Genomic DNA, 21,327 nt, shown 5'->3' on the forward strand with positions numbered 1-21,327 from the left:
AGCACATTTTTTATCAACCACTGAGCTAAGTCATGTCCTCTATAGAGTTTTTTTTCCTTTTATCTATTTTCAATAACTGAGCAAACTACTTTTTATACAGCAGAACACGAATATCATTTTGCAATGTAGTAATAAAAGATACTTTTTGTCATCATTCGGTGGCGCCTCAACTATCCTCACTAGGATCATGAGTAAGTAAATATATTTTAGTAGTTTCATCAGTAATATAAAAACTCCCATGAGCATCTGTATCAAACTTCCAAGGTTTATTTTTCAATATTCTGGGAGATTCGAAAATATGTTCTTGTCTGTGGAGAAATCGATACATTTTGGTTATGGTGGTCCTTGATAACATGTGCTGTCTCTGGCCATCCCAACACACTTCGGATTAACGATTGATATATATCTACGGAATAATCTAGCGAATTTATTTCTATTGCGGCTGATAATGTTGATTCGTGAACAGTGATAGCTATTTTGGATTCTTTTGATAGGTTTAATTCTGCGCTGGAATTCATTATTTATCTGTTCGATTTGATAATTACCCGTTGGTATACTCACAACATTCCAGTCTGGAGTTCCATCTGGCTTATTTTTGATGGAAAATACCAGTGGATTATTTGTTTGCAACCCGCCGAATCAATTCGATCTAATATCTGGCCAGCTGTGATATACTCGTAAGTGCTATTTGTTCCGCTGGAATTGCACCTGGAAAGTTATCGCTGAACTCAGGATTGGTTGAAATGGCTGATATCATCGTTGTTTTCAACGGTGTTGTATTAGCGATAATCTGTTGAAGTAATTATTGCGATGACGACATTATTGTTAAAACCCTGATTTTCAATCCTTTTTTTTCTAAATCATTCTTAGATTCTGACATAGTCATTACCTCGTTGTAAATAATAATCATTTATGTGAACCCAGTATCCGATATTATTCTGTCGCTAATTTCTGATGATATCAACGAAGATAATTTTGAGTATGATAGCGTCATTGCATGCAACTTTACTGTATACTCATGCAATTTATTTTTGCTGCACGTATATATTTTTTGTGATGATATTAAGAATGCCTGCAATTGTTGTTGCAGCTGTAACACAACTTGTTACAATTGCTGGCGCTGTCATTGTTATTGTTGACAGCAATACGCCTGTTCCAGAGATAACAGCGGATGCCGAATATACAATTATATTAACGACAACTACATATCCGCGATAGTTTTTTACTTTTGTTGCATACTCGTCAACCATCGTTTTCACTTTGGTTTGCCACTCACATCCTTGATTGTATCTGTAATGTTGAACGTTCATTTGGGAGATCATTATATTTTAAGTAGGTGGTAGTTTAGTGATTAATTCAAAACACCAATAATACAACAAATCTATAAAAAAAATCTTCGGGTTCCACAGCAAATGTTTCCTTCTCGTTTCGCTCCAGCATCACTAATATAGATCCAGAGGGTCCATTTAGTGGATAACGCGGTGAAATTGTGGTAGATATTGTAAATATCGTAGTACCTATTACTGAGAATCTGTATATACCGGTACCCTCAGCGTGATTTTGATGGATTTATTATTATCTCAGTTATGTTCAGGTTGTTCTTGCTCTCTAGGTATCTTTTTGTTACCACATCATCGTCTGAGTTTGGTTCTCTCACATTAATAATTGTATTTTTACTCATATTGAGATCGCCAATCATAATATCTCCGATTTTTCTGATGCGTCCAGTAATCTCTCTCTCGAGTGTTAAGATTGATTCCTCCAATTTTTTAATTGTACCGTTTTTAGCAAACACCACTAAGTTATCTTCGGTCGCATCTGGAACCCGCAGAATAATATCTGTCAACGGGATATTGCACATCTGTACTCGTTCTTGTTTATCCTGAAAATGAACGACTTCATTTTGGTCATTTTGGTTTCATGTGTTGGTTGTTCGCAGAGAATTTCATTGTGTTCATCAGACCTCAGACCGTAAACAATAGCTTCTAGTTCTGATATTCGTCTCTCTGATTGTTCGAGCTTCTTCTTTATGTACGTTATTCTAATATCATTTTGTTTCGATGACTACTGCTTTCTTGATGGTTTGTCTCCAGTTAAGCAATTTTTAGCAAAAAGAACTTTATCATGGTGTCTTGGCCCAAACTGTTGTCTTATCTGAGATTACAGAAACGCACATTATCAAAGCTGAAATCCTCATTATAGTGTTTCTTGTCATTATACACCTTGGTTGTGAATTTATTCACACTGAAAATGTAAACTATCTTTGACGCATCTGATATGCGAAGATAATTGAACTTGTGTATAATGTCACGATCCATTGCAAACATAGTTCGTAAATGACAGCGACATTTATATGTCTGTAAATAGTCACATATAACATTATCTCAATAACTGACCTGTTGTGTATTGCTTCGGTATGATTCGTACAATGATTTGCTTTTAGGACAGTTCGACAAATGAAAGAAATATAATAAGTTATGGTTGCAAATTATTGGAAATGTTTTTAGTACTGATATGACACATTCTATTATCCAGGTCATTATCAAAAAAGTGTTGTTTAGAGACCTTTCCCGTTCTAATGTTTTGCATGTGGAGTTGCAGCCAAGCAAGATGAAACTACTTATTTTCCACAAGGGCATGTATTTATCCAGGACCGGTTATGACCTCAGAGTGGGAATTTCTAGGTAATGTATAGAACAGACAATGCAACCTGAAAGTTTATACTTTTTGTACATAATTGCATGTCACTTCCGTATATCACCGTTTTGTCACATATATATTTCAAGTTCATGCCTTCAGAATTAAACAATTAAACCCCAACTTTCAATATTGAAAGATAGATTTGAAAATATACTCTCAAGCTTTTGGTAGTGACCAAACGCACCAATTTTGTTTTAAAAAATCTCAAAGAAACCCATAATAAAAATATATTCTTGCAAATCATGCTTAAGCGAAGGAAGACAAACTTCAGCATCTAAATATAATCGATAAAAACTCTTCATTCGGTTAGTACTTTTAACCCCAAAATTCAATCAGCAATATTTTTAAAATAGTTACAATAATGAATTTAGAGAAGTTCCGACGTGAAGGGGCAATCTTTGTGACAGCCCGTACGGGGCTATCGGCTCTTTAAACAGATCACCCAATTGTCATCCACTTTAAACCGGTTAAGCAGGTTTTCAAAATTTGTTCAACTGTCTGCTATTTACTTCATCTACAACCCCATGTCATCCACATTCCCACACTGTAAAAGTGTTTGGAAAACCATAAACCATTGGCTCCTCATTGTTCCTAATATAGTAGGACCAGTCAATTCCTGTTGATGAAAATGGTTTATTTAAAATGATGACCCAATGGCCCTGAACAATATAAGAAAACAAAGCGTTGAACCAGTGTTCCCAAAGCACTTAAATTGAAAAGGCAGCTGCATATGATATTTTGGATAAGTCTTTGGTATGACTCGGCCTTGGTTCGAACCGGCGACCTCCCATATCCGAGGTGTACGCTCTAACCAATTACACTAAGGGAGTGGTTTAAAGTGGACGAAAACATTAACTAGCTTGAAAGTGGATAATAACTGTATGATTAGCCAGACTTTTACACCATCTAACTACTCATGTAATACTTACTACAAATGTGCAACTTATCACACATATATTTCCACAGGAGGGAGTGATTATAGCCGGTCCGGAGGTAAATCTTGGATACATCTGGGTTGCTAAAAAAGTGAACTTTGTATTTGTTTGTAAACATCTAAAAGGTACCTCCTTGAATATGCCTTTAACATTTAGTGCAGACAGGTTCCAATGTCTACCGATGATCCATTGTTGCTTTGGTGCATCGGAAGAAAATGCATGCATTGGCTTGTATTAATTTTGCATCTTACAGTACATGCATCTAGGACTTGGTTTTTGCCTGGGCTTTGTCAACATGTTTCCTCTTGCATTCTTCTGTAACAATATATCACTTGATATCCAGGACCTTTGTTTCTAAAGTCTTTGGCTTAAGCAAATGCACTTGAATGCAGTGATTATACGGAAGGTGCTTTTTACATTCTTTTTCCGTTAGCTTTACATTGTCAGAATCGTGCAATATTCTACGATACAGAACACCTTGATATTGCACGCATGTGCACGACACGTGTGCCTAAAGTTAGTATAGTGTATTAGGAACTACTTTGTTAAAAATCAGGTTTACTTATGTAGTAGTCATTAGGTTTAAGTTTGTTAGATTTTTTATGAATGAACGAAAGCAGTTGTCACGTATATTTGAAAGTAGAGATGATGAAGCGAACAATATGGACGAGTTTACTGATTCACGAATGAAACTTGCAAATAAACAAATGAATTTACGAGACATTTGCAATGTCCACAACAAACTCGAGAAACGCAGTACTGAAACTCATATTCTGATCATTTAAATAGTTATATAGGAGAAATGTTCCAAAATTTTCGTCAGTGTAATGGTTCAATGGCCAGTATACAAACATAGCAGGGAAAAACATACTGCGGTGAGGGCTATCACATATTTATCAGATACGTATCATTTTATAAGTCAAAGTACTAAATTCGTGGGAAACAATGCAACTGAAGGTTTTGGTAGAGAAGTAAAGAAGTCAGAGATAATAACCCAAGACGACCAATATTTCTTTTTTCCGCTGGATGAATGGATTGTGACAAATTAGCTGCTTTGCAATTTTCTGCGTTAGCGTTTTCGATGCAGTGTTTCGGACTTAGCCTAGCCATAGATGCCATACAGGTCATAACATAGCTAGAGAGGCCCACGGATATCATAATAGGTAATCAATGGCAGATCAGTGGAAATCCAATAAATAACCTTCAATTTCGGTGGGTTGCCCGTGAATCAGAATAATACAAATTATACCACTATCTTGCTTTCTTTCCATTCTTTATCTCTTGAAAATTTTATCATTTTCCCTTTACAAATAAAGTAATTAGGACGAGTTTTAAATAGGTACTCAGCTGTTTTGTTTTCAGTCACAACGGCTGTCCATTGCGGCCGGGTCAGTGACCCGCTAATGCACGGTATTGATGTTTCGCATTTCTTAAACAACGGACAATTTGATTTGCTCTGTGCTTGGAGGTGTGTTAGTTTTATCGAATAAAATTTAGTTTAACGTATAGCTGACGTCATGACCTTTCTCACAGTATTCGCACTACGAAGTACAAGCAAGAACAAAGAAATGGGTAGTTTTTTTCTTTTTGCTCCAGTATTTCTGGATATTTTAAGGAGTGCGCTGTCAGGTAGATAAAACTATTCTTTCTGCATTAAATGAGCCCCAAATCATGTTTCTTGCAAGGATTAATATGCTGCACTTCGAATTAAAGATTCCAAGATAATCGGGCGCCCCGAGTAAAATGGCCGCTATGGCGCATCACATGTGTACGGTAGATCAGTGATAATAGTTTGTTGCGTTACACATTTTCACTGAGTATGTAATACAGCATTCATTCAATGGAAACAATTCGCACAACTCTTAAAAAAGTATGTTAATAATAACGTTGTTGTTTCTAAACTTTAATTGGGGATGCGACTTTACCGGGAAAATCCAGTACATGTTTCACAATAAAGTGACATAACCATGAATAATCAATCTGAACGAAGGTTCTTCTATTTTGGTTCTTCTATTTTGTGCTCTTTTATCATGATATTTACTGTCAATTTAATTAATATAATCAGTTATTCATTAGTTTATAGTTTTAAAACCGGCATATATACTAATTTAAGTATTTGAAAGTTTGATGCCATTTTGCAGATCCCCACCCCTCTGCTTTTATCTAAATTCATGGCAATAGTACGTATTAATAAGTATTACTGGTTTATTAATGAATTTTCAGTGAGTATAATATAAAGAAAATTGAAGATCTCCTTGTATTTGGAGCATTTGCTGTTAAAATAATTATAAGGACTTGGCATTTGTCCCCAACCTAGTCCCTAATTTTTTCTTAAATGGCTAAAATAATGTTAAAGCCTTTTAGAAACTGAAGAAACATATGAATATCAACATCAATTTCAGACATTCATAAATTCAATTATCGACAAAACTCAAATGTTTAAAACATGTTTGATACAAATTTATATTTACTAATTCCATACAGTTGATTTAATTTTAGAGCTAAATTGTCTTTCAGATGTGTATGCACAGCTAATGTTTCTAGAAGGTGATATTCGGTTTGAAGACACGAATCATCCGATTCCAGACTGGCCATTTCAGTCTCTGGAAAGTCTGCTTACGCTTGATCCACCTGTTTCGTCTGGAACTTTGGATTATTTTGAGAATATATATGCATATGTTTAAGATTGTAACTGGCATCATCAGATTTTATGACCTTTTCAAAAATACAAGATTGTAAATTATTTCACAAAATTCTGCATTGTACATTATTTAATATACATTTTCTAAATTGAGTGAACTAGCACATGCATCTTTTTATGCTTGTGTTAAGAAATATAAGTATAATGGTTTTATATTATTCAAAGAAAGAATATTAAATTACAAGAAAAGTTAGATCCATATTTTTGGATTATCTCCCCATAAAATTCTGAGAAAACTGAAATCATTTTTCGGTCAATTATATAGGAAATGTAGATATTTGTTAAACATGTTTTTGGTGTTTTATTATTTAGGTAAGCTGTAGATCACTTTGAAACAGTGTTTACTCTGATTAACAGTGTCTTCCTATTTTCTGGTGATGGACACTTGGACATTGAATTTTTGATAGAACGAAAAATACTTAATGTAGCATTTTTAAGACCATCTTTTGTATTTGTTTGCAATGCTGTACATCATGAAAGTAGTATTTTCTTTAGCAGTGAGTGCATAGATGAAAATGTGTAAAGATCACCTACAAAAGTGAGAGAATTAGTAAAATATTTTGGTTGATGAACATGAGAAAATGCTGCCTGTTTTGAAAGATTTCATCATTTTTCAGATTTTTAACACCGTTTGTAAATAAAAGTAAAGTTACCAGAGTTGTACCCTTTGCTCAGATATATAGTACTGCATATCAAGATTAAACTAAGAAAAATGTATAGACTTTGGATAAAGTGAAAAGCTCTAACAAAGCAATAAATATATCAAAAAAGCTAAATTTTGCATATTCTTGATTCGTTTTTTAATGAAATATGTCATTTTTAGGAAGAATTATCTACAAATGTACAACAGATAACGCTGTGATATTTTCACATGAGTTTTAGAATGTTGTATAGTTTGTAGTACTTTATCTATTTGAAAGAACTTCATCAAATAAAAGAAATTTTTAAATCTGAAATGGGCTTTGTATGCTGTTTTTACTCGTGGCAATGGGCCTCCCTAACATAGCCGTGGAGCATGAAAATGTCCTGGCATAAACATGTCTACTTTAGCTAGTAATAAGAATGACCAAGAATATACTTAGATTTTTGCATCTTGAATTTCCTCAACATTTACGTTCTTAGTTCTGCGAATCCGAATTAAATGAGCTATGTAATGGGTTCTAAAGCTTGATTACACATTTCTAAATTGTACTGTAAAGTATACTACGTTCCACGTGCAATAACGTTATTCTTACTGTACTCGAAATTAAATGAAGGTTCTATTCCATAGCGTCTTTTCGATAATTAGAATTGAAAGAGTTCATATATTTCACACATTATGATTCCAAGCATTCAAGGCCATAACAGAACACACTTGCAGCTGAGGCAAAACACGTATCCCTGCTCTAATCACAGACACATACATTGTGTGTAATTAAAAAAGCACATAAATCTAGGTCCAGTGAATCTGAGTTGATTCGACAAAAAATCAATTCATTCCAGACCAACTGGAAAACTGTTGCAGTACACATTTATTCACAATATGGAACCAAATTTCAATTCTAAGTAGACCAAAAGTGACATTTCATTTTGAAAGCGATGTCGAGCTCGCAAATAAGTTCAAATATCGCTGGTGGACTTATGTGCACATTTATTTTGTTGTTGTGTATTGATGAGACTGCGCTTAGGTATTTATTTTGAAATAGAAGATAAATGCAATGACTTTATTTCTTTAATTGTATTTTTTTATATAATTGAGCATTAAGTCGAATAAGAAAATGAGTATATAATAAAATGGTTAATGCAATGTTAAGGGAATATAAGATGACCGTCGCATATGCCCTTTAAGGCGTACGCGACATGAATCCAAGTAATCAATCAATCAACATAAGATGGGTCAATTTCGTACGATGTACATGTGACTGGAGGACCTTGCCTTGATGCAGCTGCACACAAGTTTCAGTTATTTCGTAGATTGTTTGGAATCACAATGCGGGGAAAACAATACTTATTTTAATTGAAATTCTCTAAAAGATGCAGGATTAAATAATATTTGCCGTGGACGCATTGTTATGTTTATTCATTTCGCTTTTGAGTGCCGTAATGAGATGTGATTTTTGCTGGAAAGTACAGTACAAATTCTAGGTGTACAATTATTACACATTGGTACTAAAGGAGGTAGTTCACTCTGACCAACCTTTCCTGCTTATATGGCTAAGCCTCTACAAATGAATTGGCTAGCTACATCCCCAGCAATGTCATCTGCTCTCAGAACATTTAATATGCATTTGTCTGGCAGTAACAAAGTATGTTTGCAAGATTTCCGCTATATAGCACTATTTTGCCCAGATGAGATCACCGTAGTCTACGTTATATGGCTGATTCATATTATCATCAAAATGGATTTTAACATATATTTTTAAAACATTTTGACTTATTAAATCTTAATAAGTTGTAAATGGCAGTACAAAATGTTGATCACAATTGCCAAAAGTATAAACTTTATGGATAAAGACACTAAACATATGCAATCAACTATCAATTCATGTACGCCACTCACGGCTATATATTACACTGAATGTATTTCCTTCATTCCTATTTTGTTTCTATGAACCTGCTTCAGCAGGGTCTATGCGGTACCTAGATGATAAGTTTCTGTTCGATCATCTCCATGAATATGTTGATATATGAATGTGCTACTTTTGTGTCCATTGCAGTTTAACTAACTTGTTGTCAATGTTCGATTTAAAAAGTTACATTATTAAATTGTAAAACTTGGTTTGAAAGCCTCGCGAAGTATTCAGTTTGAGGGTAAAGATCAGCGTGGATGGGTTGTGCCATCATCTACTTCATTGCATGCTTGAATGTCATGTCAAATATTTTTAAGAAGAAAGTAAACTTGACTATTGGACTAGAGCGAATTGTTCACCTTTGTAACTTTCACTATATTACATATGCAATTTCGAATTTGTACAACTTAAGCGGATGGGTCTAAAATTTATTAAAAATAATTTTCTGATATAAATAAATGTTTGAAAGTATATGTCAATCGCTAGGAGTTTATAGGTATTTTTTAAACATTAAAGTTCCAATTGCAATTTCGTTTATAAGTAGGCGGGTCATTGTCCGATTCTGTTTTCTGGATGGGCTTAATGTAATGTCAGGCTATGCCAACAGTCTGCAAGCAGCGTCATTGAAATCGAGTGATGGCGAGTTCATACTACTGAGCATCATGTGCAAACACTGACGATGCACCAATACTATCTACGCCTAAGAAAGGTTGACTAATTAGATCCACTGTATATGATTATATTCAATAACACAGTATTTACAAATCAGTTAAGAATGGAGAATGAAATAAAGAACAAAAAAGCTTACTTGTTTGACTTGACAGTGCTGAATCAGTACACTAATTCGATCAAAACAGCCATGATGGTAGTTTCAAGCAAATTAGTTTGTTGTAGTCCCTGATTTTCCTGGTGATTTGCTAACCAGTAAAGAATGCTTTTTACATTCAAAAGAAAGCAGCCTTAAAAGTCTAAATAGAACATAATTGTTTAATCATTTACAGAATAAAGACGACAAAGTAACTTTTGTGATCTATTTTGTTTCATAAATGTTACTTACATAAAAAATGCAATATTTCAATTAAAATGAGAATAGTTTAGAAAGAATAGTCAACATCAACCATGTCGACATTTTAGATGTTGTGTCCAGGTTAATGCTTTTTCGTATACGAACTTCTAATTAATGCACTGGATTTCATTATAAATGCAGAAAATGAAGGAAATTTATAATGAACTTATTCAGGACAGTAATATCTAAAGCAAATACACGCTTTGTGGTATGAGAACAAAATTTGTGCTGTAATACCTGAAACAAATATACGCTGTGTGTTCGACTTTGTGCGAATGCCCCTAATAGGTTATATAATTGAAAATATATTATCTGGAATTCATATGATAATCATTACTCAAAGCGTATTTTATAATAATTGTTTCTTAAATTTATATGTAATTGTCGTATATTTCCGGATTTAAGGGCACTAATGGCAATAACGGTGTTTATACCGTCGAAAAGTGAGATGCGTATAGTAAAAATGATTTTTATGACAGTAACACCAAGATCTCAAAATCCCGGAAATCAAGAGGTTTATTACCATTCTAACTCGTTTTCCTGGTTTGTTTTTATTACAAATCGTTGAGTATATTATTTTATGTAGCACAATGCCACTTACTGCTTTACGACTAGTTATAAAATGCATCATTTCTCAGCTGTGTTGGAGGTAGTAATCGGACAACCTTATAAGGCTGAAAATCGCATGAACATGGGGGGAGGGAGGAGAATTCAATAGAACCAATGTCAAAAGCATTATGAAACCTATATGATATAATTTACACAAGTTAAGTTAAGGAATTTTCTATACTGAGTTCATGCATTTCTGCCAAGAATGATTCATCTATGTTGAATCTCCTGTAATGAATAATATATAAAGTACACATATATACAATAGCAACGACTGTATTATTCCCGATAGGTTTCTTTCGGTCACATACATTAAGGTGAATGTGCGTTATGATTGGGCATATATATTTATTTTCAGATGATGCTGTAGAAGAAAAGGACGGATCCAAACCATTAGTGTAAAATGTAAATTGTTCTCATAAAACCATTTAGCATTTTTGTTGGTATTATTTCAAACAGTTCCTTGTTTTATTGCTACTGGAATCTATGGACATGTTTGTTATTTATATTGCTACTGGAATCTATGGACATGTTTGATATTTATAATGCTATTGGAATCTATAGACATGTTTCCGAATTGTCTAAAGCTCTTAGCTCTTTGTTTCTGGATAACAATGGTTACTCAAATTTTAGGGCTAACCTCGGGTATATTGCGAGACGTGCCATTGCTTTTCTATTTAAGAAAGGGTCACTCATACACATTGAGCATTGTATATATCGGGCATAGTCAAGAATCATGCAAGATATAGACACAGTTTCATTTCTGTTTATAATTAAAAATTAGGTTTTAATCATTGACATTACCAGATGGATGCTAAAGAAACTTGCATTAGCCTTTTCAAAATATTTTCAGGATCCTGAGCTATTAAGCTCGGAGTGGGGCTATGATAGAATGTAATATATATATATATATATATATATATATATATATATATATATATATATATATATATATATATATATATATATATATATATATATATACAGTTTCCAAACATAACTGTGAAATACTGTTATGCACGTGCAATTTTAACCGGCGTCTTGTTTATACTTCACGGACGTTTATTATTTTAATATTTGTTTGTAACTGTTCATGGTGCCAACTGTAAAGGTGCAATTAAAAAAGGGATTCAATTAAGATAGTAACAACAGCACAAGAATTATAAAACGCATATGGAGCTATTTATCACGTCCATTAGTATATCGTAAATATTTTTCAGTTAAATTTAGAATGAGGACAATAATGCCTTTAGAGAACGCCTGCATATGGTCTTTTATTGCATATGTGCCCCAAAACACCTTTTACTTTTAACTCTGGAACACATATAATTTGCGGGTGATTATTTAAGTGTAATTAAACAAAAGACGTTTTTATGTTGAATTTAACAGGGTATCACAATGCAGTAGATCTCATGCATGAATGTATGTTTTCCTTTCTTAATTTTAAACCATTGATTTTATGCTTGAAAGCACAGAATAATTTCAAATTTGTAACACTTGGAGAATATTAGCATCCGTTTTATCTTCTTTCATTTTTCAAGCTCAGAGTAAAGTTTGCATGGTGTATATTTAACATATGTATTTTTATTTGTAAATTATCACTATAATCATCACTGTTCTATTTCTCTCTTTCTTTCTCGATTTTCTGCAATCGTGTACAGATGTGCAACATATTTGTTCTTTTTATTCAGTTCAATATATATGTCGAATCCGACAGGTTTGTTTTATTAAAAATAAAACAAGTTCAAACAGACAATAATTCGAATTTCACGTTAAGTTTGTGAACTCGCTCAATTCAGGCAATGCTATCATCATAAAGTAAGTGAATATATGATTGAAACAATCTGTTAAATATAACGACTATGGCAATGTTTTGATTTGAATATCTGAAGGCGACAAAGGCAGATATCGCATCTTGCAGTGAAACAGGAGGGAGGTTTTTTTGTAATTAACTATATTTATTTATCAGGTGGCCGTGCGTTTGTGATGCCATACACTATTACAAAGGATACCTTTTTGAGTTTCTAAACACCTCATTCAGTCATTTTAAGATTGTGAGGAAGCAAACTGGTATATATTAATGTGTTAAATGATTTCATTTATTTCAGGTGATAGCTAAAACGTTTACATACATTTCCAAAGTATAGAGTTATGTTTAATCAAATGCACGATATAATGCTTGTTTATGTGTTTGTGTTGTCTGATGCATGTTATGTGTATCTATATCTTGTATAAGTTTGTACATGATGTAGGTCAGGTGGGATTTGTTGTGAAAATGCGAGATTACGTACTAAGGTTCCTCACGTGGAGTTATATTGCGACATAAAGTCGTAATTAACTCTTGGCGATGTATATTAAGCGAGAATTGAGCAATTAATACATTCCTTATCCGTATTATTATTTGATATGATTTTGTATTAACATCAGTCTGCGGATATGTTTAATGTTGTGTTTAGACATAACCTGAGAGGAGACTTTTTCCGGATTATTCATTGATATTACAAAATACTCATAGAACTAAGATATTATTCGGTCATTGTGAATTTATGAATGTATTAAAAGGAGATCTGAACAATGCCATTGTAATACAGAAGGACAGTTGGCAGACCATTATATTATATTTTTCGAGGATCTAGAATTAAGTGTTTAACATTTGATTACTTCTGGCTCATTTACATTTTTTAGGATTATTTTAGATGTAATTCATAATTCTGCATATTCCTTTTAAATTTTCATTTTATAACTTTGATACTAAATTATTTCATAAGTTTGACAAAACTTATTGGTTCTCCCTTTTCGTTTACATAGCTTATTATCATGAAATCGTAACATACATCAAAAGATAACAACAATGAACAGATATACATATATGGCATAGAAGTGATGTAGGATTAAAAGATGATCTCTAAAGTCGTCAGTCATCAGTCTTGTTTTAATTATTCAACAAGTAATCTATGGACCTGAAATTTATTGCCGGTATGTATTTTTGTTGTTGTTGGTATGTAGTGTCTGCTACTCTTCTCAGCTACTTCCTGTTGCATCTCCCCAGAGAAGGAAACCTGAGAAGGACGTGTAATAATTACCATATATGTATGTTCCGACGTACACGCTGATCCAAACGTTCTGTCCAGCCTCACATTGCAGTATGCTTGAAATACTGCCCTGATCATGAGAACTGCCTCCATCAGCAAAGATGCTGCCTTTGATTTCTCCATTTACAATTAGATGTACATATGTGATGTGTCCATTCACAGTCATTAGGCTTACTGAGAACACATATGTGCCCGACAAGGGACAGGTAAATATTCCAGTTTGCTTATTAAAGCAATTGCCTTTGTCGTGCAAAACTGTATCGAAACGGACGATTTGATTCTGATGGACGCTTGTTAAATCGTTTACAATAACTGCATAAAATCCAATCTGTTTCGTTGCAATTCCTTGACCTTCTCTTCTCAAAATTCCTGGAACGATCAAAGATAAACGAGATGACATGTGATGTGTGATATGCATTTTAAAGCGCCATGCAGCTCCATCCACCCCAAAGTAAACAGGACAATTTTGCGTTAAAATCTATCGCACCGGAAAATATTCCAGTAGTAAAAGAATGTTTACTTCTCTTCACGTTATAATCTCTTCAACGATATCGTATGTTTCAAGAATACAGCGTGTACATTATGTTCTAAATCAGAAAGAAATGTTTCATAAGCTTAAATCCGAAGCCAATGAAAGCATGTTTTTTTTCGATAAAGAAAAAACAACATATCTTACGCACATGACAATAACACACTGAGCTTTTCCAAAGAAGACAATCGGTTATTGATTAAACCGACAAACCATATATACTCCTTACCTGGTTTATGTGAAGGCCTACCTTTAAGTTCTGGTGCTTGACTGTTATTTTGCTCTTCTGTAATAGCTTTAGTAACATTTTGACTTAGCAGGTTTGTCTATTGGATCCTACTCAACGTTCCGATTTTCAGTGTAATCATCAGACGTCTTATCAAAACACTAGCTTCTAGTTTTGCTATTCGTCTCTCAGACTGTTGCAGCTTCATCGTTACATAATTCAGTTCTAATTGAATTCTGCTTTGATAAGTGCTGTATTATTGTTGGTTTCTCTTCAATTATGCTACCTTTCGCTATAAGAACTCTATAACAGTGTCTTGTTTCAAAAATGTTGTCTGAGCTGGCGTTACAACGACGCAGATTAAAAGTGATATGAACCTCAATGTAGATTGAAAACCTTCATACCTTTGACTGAATTCACACTGATAATGGGAACCATATTCCACGCATCTAAGATAACAATACTTGGTGCTCCAATGTCACGACCTATAGGACATTTAGTTCGCAAATGTCAGAAATAATCATATTTCTGTAGATAAGCACAGGTACTATTATCCCAGTAGTTTCTCTTTTATGTGTGTTTCGCTATTATCAATATATTGAGTTCATTATAAGAAAGCTTTTTTAAAAAGACATTGGTCCCGCTGTATTGCAGCCCCTACCTGCCCCTGAAATGTCACAGAGCTTTATTTGGATCCTCATCTAATAATCAAGCAGCACGGTGCTGTTTAGCGATGTTATCTATTTCTATGTTGCTATCTGTACCAATCAGTTTTCCCACAATTTCATGGGACAATAAGCTAATATATATATATATATATATATATATATATATATATATATATATATATATATATATATATATATATATATATATATATATATATTGGTGATAGATCGAATGAATGGTAAAGCAAGATAAAGCTTATCAAGCTCGACAACGGACTGCCTTACCTGGACCATCACCAGGTAAGACCGCAAAATAGCACCGTGCCGCACCAGCAGTAGGTAAATGTAATCTCAGAACCAAATAAATAAGCGCAAGAGTAATGGTAATGTTAGTGTAAGCGAATGCACGGAATAGAGTCTTTAATAGGAACTTAGTAATTATGAATGGAGACACCCTGGGGATTACTCCTTTCGTTCTATCTTTTCTACAAATAACGCCATACTTCTTACAAGATAAAATAAAATTCATAAATACCATGCGTTTATCAGTTCGTCCAGTAGCTGTTTTCATTACACGACTTAATATTCCTCTAGGTTAAATATATTTCTTTAATTTAAACAAAGAAACAAAGCAAATAAATAAGAGAAACAATAACAGCAAATTTTAACCTTCAAAATTGATAAGCGGGTAAGTATCAAGCGAGGCGGGGCCAATATCAAAAAATGATATTTTGCGGTCCGATTGACAAAAGGACTTATCCTTCTGAAATGACTTATTTTCCAGTAATCTACTTACGGTTACCATACATCTAGGTATAAAAACATAATGTGGGATAAATCCTTTTCTGCTAGATCTGTCCCTGGCACGAAGTGCGAAGTAAACACCGTGGTTTCATAGTTTGCTCTTTTTTTAAACATGCAGAAACTAATTAGAAACAATAAAATAGTAATGAATATGATTGGAAAAAATCAATGCAAATGGTTCCACGTGGGAAAGACAACTTACTGTTACATGTAATGTGTCATTGTATATTGTTGGATACATGCTGATTGTGTGAGAAACGGCGGTGGTCCTGTACCTTGTAACAAATGTGGGGTTGGTGTGCGGGGAAAAGCTTTATTATATAACGCCAATGGTGACTGCGAATATGCATTTTTGAGCGGTCTGCTTATTGTTGTTGTTGTTGGATGAAACTCTGGTATGAATTCCGCAAAGTGCTTGCCGGCAATAATTAACCCGTTGAAAAATCCTGTATTAAGTCTTGTATCACATACAAATCACCATTAAGGCAGGCATATTCTTGCATTTGTCGATGACATAAACAAAAATATTGAAAAACGTATCAATGCTGCCTCGTGACACTTTAATTGTCTTGGTCTGTACCGATTCCTATTTCAAAAATAAGTTGTATTATTTACGTGCTTGCTATATGTTAGATACCTCTCATTGTACATTGGCCATAGTGTAATTGATTATATAGTTTTTGTTGGTCTATACTCACATGTAGGAGAAAGAAATCTTCTTTTAGCTCTTAGAGCAGCAGAGAGGGTAAACAGACCGCTTACTTTAAAGTACATTTATGAAAGTAAAACTCCACACAAAAAATGAATAATATAAGCGTAATAACGCAAAACCGAAGCCTCTAACCAAAACGGAGAGTTTCTCTAATTGGGTTAGCTCATTTTGTTAATTCATCTTTGTCGTACGTTTTTTTTCTAAATTTGTATGCGTGTTTTTGTTTATCCATCAGGACACTCATTTGGGTTGCATATTCCCTACTGCTGTAATGTGTGAGAAATTGAATCATTATTATATCAATAATATAATTTCACACAGCCAGATTAGATCGAGGGCGACTAGAGACTAGACAATTAAAAATATCTTCTAGTTCGTTATTCTGTCAGACAAAAATTACAAGAACGTCAAGATTCTAAAGCAGAATTTGCGAAAGTTCAGAACAATTATTTAAACCGTTTCATTTTACGATTTAATATGACTTCAAATGAGATATATATATATATATATATATATATATATATATATATATATATATATATATATATATATATATATATATATATATATATTATAAAATGTGTGTGTATTTGCATACCTTATTCATACATTTTTGTAACCATTCAGACACCGGAAAAATTCCGTTTATATTGTTTATATTCTCTAGAATAATAATTACGATTAAATTATGTAAAACACGTCCAAAAATCCATGTTAATTTCTTGCCTCTTTTGAATTTTTTCTAATTTTTTTGTTGGATAGGTGGGACATGTATATTTAATCTCTACTTATCCTATGCAATATATTTGTTCGTAGCGTGCAGATGAACATATAAGCCGAGTTGATTGATTTTCTTCAAGGAATAAAATATGTTCAAACATACATAATTTGAATTGTATGCTAAGCTTGCGACATTGTACTTTCAAGTGCATGCTGTCATCTTGTAGGTATCATAATAAAATCATTTGCACATAACATTGACACAAATCGTTAAATCCAGTGATATCATAAAGACTGAGTTATATAAATCAGGGCTCAGTGTCCTTTATAATTTTTAGGCTTTCGAGTGGAATATATTAGTTAATTAAAAGATATAATTTAAAGTGATTGGTCAGGTTTTGAGCTTAGACAAACTTCCAAATTGCAGTTTAGTTAAATTATATAAAATTATATATTTCTTGAAGTGTATTTGTACTGTCTGATGCGTAGAAAAATACACATCACAGAAAGGAACTAATATGGTAGAGACGTATCTTGCATTAACTGAGGAGTTGTACGTAATTCAGCAATCGGCCTTGTTTTGTTATTTAACAAAATAATATATGGTTGGAATTATAAGGACATATGTTGGCTTTACTTACTCCGTTTAAAATTATCTATACAAGTGTAGCTTACCCAGTCGGTGTCCTAAGGCTTACTCAAAAAGGTACCCGACGGGGGACATACACATTTCATTTTCTTTGATAACACTGGTCAACAGTGAAATCATTACTGACTTGAAAAGGCCCTAATCTGTAGTATTTTGGTGTGCCGAACACGAATATAACCGTGAAAAATTTGTATTGGCTCTCGTTTTGAAGATATTCATATACCTCATTTTCTATGTTTCACTGTGTAAATTTCTCCAGTAGGACTGCAGCAACATCCGGAATAATGATGTAACATTGCATAATACCATCATGCTCACATCATCCACAGTTGATTGCATCATTTTCTGATGCAATGCAATACTAATGCCATGCGGCTGCTGAAGTAAGTTGACGTCAGCAGTGTACTATACATGTGTAGGCCTGTTATACTAATGCCAGGCGGCTGCTGAAGCTGACGTAAGCAGTGTACTATATAAAGCCCAATCAGATAGGTTCAGCATTTAAAATATTTTAGACGTTGTGCGAGACAGTTCAAGCTACTGTTACATAAAACTTATTATTTTATCCATTTACGTACAATAAAGAACAGTAATGCCTCGAAAGTGTGTTAATACCGCGGACAATTTTTGCTATATTTGTGGGGAAGTGACATTTGCCAACCAGAAGAAAAGTATCAATTCTCAAGTGAAGAAGGCATATCATCTTTACTTCGGATGCAAGGTTGGTCACCAAGACAAGCCTTGGGCTCCGCATATATGCTGTGCTACATGTACAACACAGCTTTCACAGTGGTTGAATTGCAAAAGGTCATCAATGCCGTTTGCAGTCCCAATGGTGTGGAGAGAGCCAAGCAACCACCTAAATGACTGTTACTTCTGCTTGGTTCCTCCTCTTTCCGGCGGAATAACGAAGCAAAAGAAGTCGAGAATAGTCTACCCAAACATTCCGTCTGCATTGAGACCAGTTCCACATGGTGAGGGACTTCCTATTCCAGAACCTCCAGCAGAATATTCTCTTGATTCATCTGACGAAGACAAAGGTGAGTCGACCTGTTCTTCTCCTGGTCCATCAGCATGCAGTGATCCAGATTTTCACTGTGGTGCATCATCAACCCCACACAGAATAACACAGGAAGAACTAAATGACCTGATTCGTGATTTGGACTTATCAAAGAACAAGGCAGAATTGCTAGGATCAAGACTCCAACAATGGAATCTTCTAGAAGATGTCACAATTACTGCATATCGAAAGCGCCACCAGCAATTGGAGCCTTTCTTCAGAAAGGAAAGTAATCTGATATTCTGTTCCGATATTGAGGGCCTCATGAATGCTTTAAAAATCACTCATGACCCACAAGAATGGAGACTATTTGTGGACTCTTCGAAACTGAGTCTCAAGGCTGTGCTTTTGCACAATGGAAACATTCTTCCATCTATTCCAGTAGCGTATGCTGTCCACATGAAAGAGACATACGATAACTTAAGGCAGCTACTGAATTCCATTGAGTATAACAAGTACAGCTGGCACCTCTGTGGTGATTTGAAGGTAGTTGCCCTTTTAATGGGACTGCAGCAAGGATATACAAAATACATGTGTTTCTTATGCGAGTGGGATAGCCGAGCAAGGGAAATGCACTACATGAGGAAGGAATGGACTCACAGGCAGAATGTAGCCATTGGAGAGAAGAATATCCAACACCCAGCTCTGGTTGAGGCTCAGAAAATCCTGCTACCACCCCTTCACATCAAACTAGGTTTGATGAAGAACTTCGTGAAAGCCATTGACCGGACTTTGCCAGCATTCCGATACCTGCATGAAAAATTCCCTCGACTCAGCGAAGCAAAGATTAAAGAGGGAGTTTTTGTGGGTCCTCAGATTCGAGAGCTTTTCAAAGATGACCGGTTCAACAACTTGCTGGAAGGTGACGCGAAACAAGCATGGAATGCTTTTCGCCTAGTTTCTACAAACTTCCTCGGAAATGTTAGGGCAGAAAACTATAAGGAACTAGTAGAAGACATGTTGATGAAGTATAAGAAACTTGGCTGCAATATGTCTCTAAAGATTCACTTCCTTCATTCCCATTTGGATTTCTTTCCTAGCAACTGTGGTATTGTTAGTGATGAACACGGCGAACGTTTTCATCAAGATATCGCAACAATGGAACAAAGATACCAGGGAAAATGGTCCACTACAATGCTGGCTGACTACTGCTGGACACTCCTCAGAGATGCTCCCGAACAGCTGTACAAGAGACAGGCGAAGAAATCTAAGATGTAGTCAATGACTTGATTTTTTATAGGTAGGCTATTACAGTTGACCTTTTACTATTGGAATGCATTTCGTTATGTAAACATTAATTTCTTGCAGATTACAAAAAAACTAGAGCCAATTTTGCAATTTGACTGTCATATTCGTGTTCAGCACATAAAAATTGATAAGAATTGACTAATTTTATTTCAGTAACATGACTTTTGTAAAAATTTGTTGTCCAGTGTAACCACATAGCCGTCGTTGTACTTAATGTTCATAAATCAAATAACGGCATTAACTTAAGTTTAAGTATGAAGCCAAGGAAAGTACTTTTTACAATGATTTTCTTCTTACATACATACCGAAAACTTTGATTTTTACAACAACAGAAAAACGAAACAAATTGGATCTTAGCATATCGTAGAACACAAATGCATATTACCTGGCTTATGTGAAGTCATCATTTTAAAACCTGGTGCATGACTGATATTTGTCTCTTCCGTAATGGTAACAATTTCATTCGTAGAATTATACACTGGATCTTTATCCAAGGTATTGTCCGTGTATTTATCAGGCCTCATATCATACACAATAGCTTCAAGTTCTGATATTCGTCTTTCGGATTTTTCGAACTTGTTCTTTACATAACTCAGTTCTAACAGCATTTTGCTTTGATAGCTACTGCATTCTCGTTGGTTCGTTTCTAATTCTGCAACCTTCTGCAATAAGTACTCTATCACGGTGTCTGGCTCAAAAACTGCTGTCTGAGCTGGGATTACAAGCACGCAAAAAAATCAAAGTTGTAATCCTCATCATTGCATTTCCCTTTATGTTATACGTTTGCTGTGACCGAATTCACATTGAACATATATATTACATTTGGCACATCTAATTTGCCGAGGTAACTAAACTTTGACTCAATTGTCACGATATATGTCACATATAGTTCTCAAATGGCTAACGTCTGTTGATAAACACAGATAACATTATCGTAGTAGTTGACCTATTGTATTTTGTTTTCTAGAATCCGTAGAATAGTTTATGCAAGGACAATTTAAAAAGAGAAAACAGACAAATCCACAAAACTGTAAGTAGTTGCTGTTGCGCATTACATCA

The 21,327-nt window shown here is 34.3% G+C and overlaps 1 protein-coding gene across 2 annotated transcripts; it reads right to left on the reverse strand.

Annotated features, from left to right (window-relative positions):
- Window positions 1-13,451: 13,451 nt before the first annotated feature.
- On the reverse strand, window positions 13,452-21,102 carry LOC149789839 (complement C1q-like protein 4). Of its 2 annotated transcripts, none has more exons than XM_089973368.1 (2): window positions 20,654-21,102; window positions 13,452-14,021 (listed from the first exon to the last, which is right to left on the reverse strand). In XM_089973368.1, the coding sequence occupies exons 1-2, from the start codon at window positions 20,874-20,876 to the stop codon at window positions 13,582-13,584; spliced, it is 663 nt and encodes a 220-aa protein (XP_089829494.1). In that variant the 5' UTR covers window positions 20,877-21,102; the 3' UTR covers window positions 13,452-13,581. The 2 variants fall into 2 exon arrangements, 1 of the variants encoding a protein (XP_089829494.1); XR_016423983.1 differs by lacking the exon at window positions 20,654-21,102 and adding an exon at window positions 14,411-14,883 and having other exon boundaries at window positions 13,887-14,021.
- Between the last annotated feature and the right edge of the window lie 225 nt (window positions 21,103-21,327).

Source organism: Sinohyriopsis cumingii, chromosome 10 (assembly GCF_028554795.1).
Source record: "Sinohyriopsis cumingii isolate HCF-2022 chromosome 10, ASM2855479v2, whole genome shotgun sequence".
NCBI classification, from domain to species: domain Eukaryota; kingdom Metazoa; phylum Mollusca; class Bivalvia; order Unionida; family Unionidae; genus Sinohyriopsis; species Sinohyriopsis cumingii.